General features: G+C 47.8%; 1 protein-coding gene across 5 annotated transcripts in view; it reads right to left on the bottom strand.

The window, feature by feature from the left end:
- Positions 1 to 220: 220 nt before the first annotated feature.
- The window catches only part of OCA2 (OCA2 melanosomal transmembrane protein), a 257,199-nt gene continuing 251,419 nt past the window's right edge, over positions 221 to 6,000 (bottom strand). For 4 of the 5 annotated variants that reach the window (XM_027082471.1, XM_027082468.1, XM_027082469.1 and 1 more), the window contains 2 exons: positions 1,807 to 1,900; positions 221 to 847 (listed from right to left, as the gene is read on the bottom strand). In XM_027082471.1, the coding sequence (XP_026938272.1) occupies positions 763 to 847; positions 1,807 to 1,900 (179 nt within the window). In that variant the 3' untranslated portion in view covers positions 221 to 762. The remainder of the gene's footprint in view (positions 848 to 1,806; positions 1,901 to 6,000) is intronic. The other variant, XM_027082473.1, reaches the window with a different exon arrangement.

Below are 6,000 nucleotides of genomic sequence, written 5' to 3'. Positions count from 1 at the left end.
GTTGAGAGTCTGCCTGCCGATGCAGGGGACACGGGTTCGTGCCCCAGTCCGGGAAGATTCCACATGCCACAGAGCAGCTGGGCCCGTGATCCATGGCCGCTGAGCCTGCGTGTCCAGAGCCTGTGCTCCGCAACGGGAGAGGTCACGGCAGTGAGAGGCCCGCGTACCGCAAAAAAAAAACAAAAACAAAAACAAACAAAAAAAACTCCAGAGAAAACCATTAATGAATAAAATGCAATTTTATATAATGTAAGCTACTAAAAAGCAAGAGACTAACAAATGCTAAGACCCTTTGTCAAGGGGCAGTATTTTTTTTTAATACATATAATGTTTCCTTACAAATTGTATGCCCTTCCCAAGAAAAGTATGCATTAAGAGGGTACACAATTTGAATGCTCATTATTTTAACATGAAAAGTGATTACATGAAGAAAAACTATTGATAGCCTCAGGAGAAGTGATATTTAAACAACACAAGCCATTTTGAGTGAATTATTGAATTTGTGTCTTTTCCTACAGAGCATAGCTTAGATGTATTTTGAGATATACATATTTTCCTGTGGTAGAATCTTGTGTAAGTTATCTTGTATTTACCACAATTTGCCAGCTTCACCCAAATAAGAGTGTGGATAGCAAAGGTGTCCATTCCAGAGCACCCCCATGGTAAGCACCTTTTCTTCTCCAAAGAGTGGTTTTGGGGTAGTATTCTACTGATGTTGGTGATGGGTCAAGTTTCCCTCAGTCTTCACACATTGTATATCTACTAATTCCATCCTATAACGACATGAGCAACAAGGAGGTAGCACATCCCAACCATGCAGGAGACAACCATCATTGGGAAGCCCAACCTGAAACACAAAGAGAAGTGGATTATGGTGTCTGGTGTCTGCATAGTACTGTGAGATCTGGACTTATTATTATATTATGTTATTGCAAAAGATTGTGGCCTTACAAGCTTTATATATCCATAAAGGTAACTGGCTTTTATTTCTAGAAATCAAAAGTTGGGTTCAGCCTAGATGATATGGATGTGTGCCTCCATTAGATATCCCCCATTGTATCCCCCAAATGAATGTCAGTTCATTTTGACAGCACCATTTTACAGGCACCACCAATGTCTAGTCTGTCCAGTTCCTGCATCCAAAATGCAGTGGTGCCATATGAACACAAGCATGTAGGGTCCAGGAACCCAGAGTGGACCTGGCTCCCTCAGAGCAGGTCCTCCTTTGCAGGAGCTGGCGTCAGCTGCTCTCCCCCATCCAGGGCCTCCTCTCTGCACTGTCCTCCTGAGAGGCGCCTGCTCCCAGGCTGCCCCCAGTCTGCAATATTCCTGGGTCCTTTCAGTCATGAAATTTTTTGCTGGGCAATCCGGTAGGGGGATGTCAGACTCTCATTATGTACCCTCATCATGGGCAGTCAAGGCACAAATCCCCACTGGAATTTTCAAGGGAACAACAACATAAAATATCAATGTATCTCTAATTATTAAAACATGCTTATATTAGTGCTTAGCAGTACGTGTGGCTGACTTTTTTTTTTTTTTTTTTTTTCGGTACGCGGGGCTCTCACTGTTGGGGCCTCTCCCATTGCAGAGCACAGGCTCTGGACGCGTAGGCTCAGCGGCCATGGCTCACGGGCCCAGCCGCTCCGCGGCACGTGGGATCTTCCCGGACCGGGGCATGAACCCATGTCCCCTGCATCGGCAGGCAGACTCTCAACCACTGAGCCACCAGGGAAGCCCTGATTTTTTAATAAAGTAAGTTTAGGGACAATATAAACAGAAATTTTAAATGAGTTTTTAAAGTACCTGAAAAATTCCATGAAAGAAAATCCATATCCATGCTGCTCTGCAATTCCTGAACAAACCACATTTGCTGATGCTCCAATCAGTGTCCCATTACCTAGAATAAAAATTCAAAAAGTAAAATAAAATCTCAGTTTATCTTGGTGGTAGGCTCCTGTTCTCTTTTGTTCTATGATACTTTGATCATCTCACAGGTTTTTGATTGATGATTACTTTACTGTTCACTACCAAAGTGATTGCTGTGCAAATATTTGCAGGAACAAAAAAAACCCATGAAGCTAATGGACATATTTTCGTAAACTTTCTCCTCACCTTTCTGGTTGTCACTTTACAAATATAGACTCTAAACTATAGAAAGGGTACACCTACCCTGAGGGTTCCAGGGATAGAATTGGGATCTCCTACGTTTTAGTTCTTGGTGCCCTGAGGATCTTAAACCTTTCAAAATCAGATACTTTATACAACTACTGCTGGCAAACAGAAAATAAATTCACTGCTTGTAAATATAGTAATTCATTTATGAATAGGGCTACTTCTGTTGGATGTGACAGGGAAGAGGAAAAGTTAAGGACAATTGGCAAATCACTGTGGGACGTGGTGACATATATCTTTCAGAGGAAAATGTAAGTAGGGTCAACATCCACAGAAGAGAACACGTGTCTTCAGAGCAGTAGGATCTCAGATGAGAACAACCATCCTTAGGACTCTAGGTCTGGGCACCTACCAGCAAATCCTTTGTGTGGATGGAAAGATGGATGTAAACAACCATGATAATAAAATGCCTCTTTGGTTGGGCCTTTTTGACAGCACACATGATCTGCAGGGAAACTATGTGCATACACGTACACAAGTGCGGCCTCACAGTGAAGGATGTGACTCAAACCCAGCCCCCAACAGAGAGATGGGTTCAGGGAAGGGTAAATTTACTTAGTGAAGCCCATTGGCATCTTTCAGTCCCCACCCGCAGAGGTCAGTGTTTGGGGATGGGTGCACGACCCAGGCTCAGCCAAGTTAGTTCAGTTCTGGCATTGTGCATTGCCGAGGACTATGAACTGTGAGACACAAATCTGTAGCTTCCAACAGCCCTCACGGGCCTGAGGGGCTGGTCTTTCTAAGACTGGACAGCAGAGCAGGAGGGCAAGGACCAAGGAAGCTGTGCCCTTCAGTGCTACATTGGCCCAGAACTCCATGCTGGAACTCTGAGCACAGAGAGAAGTGAGGAATAAATAACCTCAGAGCCATGTGACCTATGAGGTTTCTCCATGGAGGAGGACCATGGCACCCATTCCGTTACCCATGAAAGGCCTTTGCAGGTGTCGTGTGAGTGCTCAGCTGCACACATGTCCCCTCTCCACTCAGTCCTTACACTCTGCTGAAACACACAGGCATCCAATCCGGTAGGATTCATTATGCACCAGGCCCACAGGCTGCCAGCGCAGAGCATCAGGAAGAGCCTCATCTCACTCTCCCTGCCTTTACTCCATGTAAAAGTTTGACTAGGGGGGTTTTGGTGAAAACTTCTGAAATAGCACGACACATCCATTTACATGCTTTCTCTAAGGATTAAATATATTTGACATGTCAATAATATGACTTTAGATGTTAAGAGCTCAATAAAAACCTCCAGTGTCTCCCCAGAGCTCCGAGCCCACCAAGCCCAAGCCCCAATCTGCTTGTGGTCACTGTGTTTCTGATGCCCCATTTTGTGACAGTCCCCCTATTCCTCAGTGTAGTTCAAAGTGTATGGACCCATCCAGAGTTTTAGGAAGGGGGCAATGGAGGTGGGAGGGCAGGAGGGACAAGCCCATCACCAAGGAGAGAGGGACAGCTGCCCCATAGCAGGGGAGGGTGTGACAGGCCAACACCCAAGCTGCCTGCACAGGACAGACTTTAGAGTGGCCACAGCCAGCTAGGGAACAGAGACTCAGTCTTACAGCTCCAAGGAACTGGATTTGCCAATAACCTGAGTGAGGTTGGAAGCAGACCCATCCTCAGAGCCACCAGAAGGGAGCACATCCTGCAGACACCTTGATCATGGCCTTGTGAGACTCTAAGCAGAGACCCAACTGAGCCATCCTTACCGAGAAGCAAGAACTTGTAAGATAAAAAATCCCCAAAGTTTGTCTATTTGTTATGGCAAGAACTGAGTCTGGATTTCCATCTCAATTCTGAGATCTGCCTCTGCTCCCACTTTCCCCCCACCCCAGACTTCCATTAGCTTCTTCCTAACTGCCCAACCCTAAGCAGGCTCACCCTCTAACCCCAGTAAGCCACTCCCCATGGAAATCAGCTCACATCCTCCAGGGGCTCACAGGGAGCCTGTTAGTGGAGAGACAAGGCATGACACCACGTGGGAGATGTGCAGTGGGCATGAGATCAGAGAGGCAGAGAGCAAACATTCAGGGGGCTGAGCATTGAGGTCCCCGTGTCCCCATGAAGAAACTGAGGTGCAGAGAGGCAACATGCTGACTTGTTGGTGCTAGGGAGTGGGTGGGCCCAAGACTCGAACCAGGCATTCTGACTCCAGAGGAAGATCAAAGAGGGTAGGGCTCAGGCTGCATGATGTAAGCCTGAGGCCTTTCTGTCGACAGCCATGCAGAGCATTTGAAGGGTTCCAAGCAGGTGGCAATGTACAAATTTTATGGCAGCACTGGTCCCAGCTAGGTGCTGACATACCAATGTGCCCATCCAGTCACCCTGCCAACAAGCTGACTCTTGCTCTGGAGAGATTCCACACAGAGTCATCTTGCCTGGGTATTATTTCACAGGGTCTGACAAGTCTGCTACCACAGGGAAGCCAATGTTCCTCAGAGGGCCCTGCCTGCAGACCTCTATCACAGAGCACACACATCAGTAGCTGGGCAGCATCTGCTCTGCCACCACAAGCACTGCTACTCCAGGACTTAACATGGAGACCTCTGCTTCTGGACAAAACAGAATTTCACACATGATTCAGGGTCACATTCAGGAACCTGGGTGGCCTCTAAAAATAACAGGCAACACTTTCCTTCTCTTGTGTTGGGGATTAATGGTTGAAAACATACTCCCTTTGCTCCCAATCAAGATGGCAGAGTAGGAGGATGTGGAACTCACCTTCCCCCACAAACACATCAAAAATACATCTACATGAATAACAAATTTCACAGAAAACCAACTGAAAGCTGACAGAAATCTCTTATACAACCAAAGCAGCAAGAAAGATTCACATGTAACTGAGCAGGACAGAAAAAGAAAAAGGCATCATGAAGGGACCGGTCCCGTTGGGAGGGAGTTGTGAAAGAGGAAAGACCACACAGGTGGTCCCTCTCCCTGGGAACCCCCTGCTTCTTCGCAGAGGTCTGCCAGGTCAGATAGATGGACTGGAGGGGGCTGAACTCTACTCGCAAGGAGAGCGTGTGTACTGGCTTGCTAGTAATCAGGGTGGAGAGACTGGTGCTGACAGCTGCTACATCGTGACACTTCCCACCCCAAAACATGAACTGAGCAGGGATGATACATTGCACAGTGGCTAGGCTCTGAAACTTGGGCTTCAACAGAGGGACCTTGGGAGAGGATTTGGTCTAGCTCTAGAGGCCCTGGAGTGTAGTCTGGGCCAAAACTCAGAGCCCATCATTAGCACACACAGAGCTGGGTACAGGTTGGCCAAAGGAGCCCGATTATCAGCACATGCAGGTCAGGGTGCAGGTCCCCCTAGGAACACCATTGTCAACATGCTCATACCAGGGCATGGCTCTGGTGGTGGTAGGCTTTGTGAGCTTGGCCACAGCACTGGTAGTTCCAGGTGCAGGTCTGGCAGCAGTGGACCTTGTTGGTGCACATACCAGGTGGTGGGTGGTACAACAGAGTCACACATGTTCAGTGGACAGCCCCTGGGGAGGAGTACACAGTGGTTCCTTTCCTGGTGGGAGCACTCCAGTTCTGCTCACCTTTCACAATACAGGTGGGACATAGATCTGTGACAGACAGGCCCTGGGAGAGCCCTACCATAGAGGCAGCCTAGGTCCCAGGGGCAGCACAACCACCTCAATTCCAGTAGTCACAACACCCTTGTCACCAGTGACAGCCTAGCACTAGGTCTGGGATGAACAAAACAGAGAAAGGGATGCAACTTTGCAGTGCTTCTGGGCAGAACTGTGGATGGCTGTATGGGTGGCACTTAGGCCTGCTGTGACCACACAGGCTTCACTTCCTTCAATG

Source organism: Aethalodelphis obliquidens, unplaced genomic scaffold (genome assembly GCF_003676395.1).
Source record: "Aethalodelphis obliquidens isolate GAN/ISIS:26980383/991018 unplaced genomic scaffold, ASM367639v1 scaffold47, whole genome shotgun sequence".
In the NCBI taxonomy this organism is placed as follows: domain Eukaryota; kingdom Metazoa; phylum Chordata; class Mammalia; order Artiodactyla; family Delphinidae; genus Aethalodelphis; species Aethalodelphis obliquidens.
The sequence above is the reverse complement of the archived record's forward strand: the minus strand, read 5'-3'. Positions and strand labels throughout refer to the sequence as shown.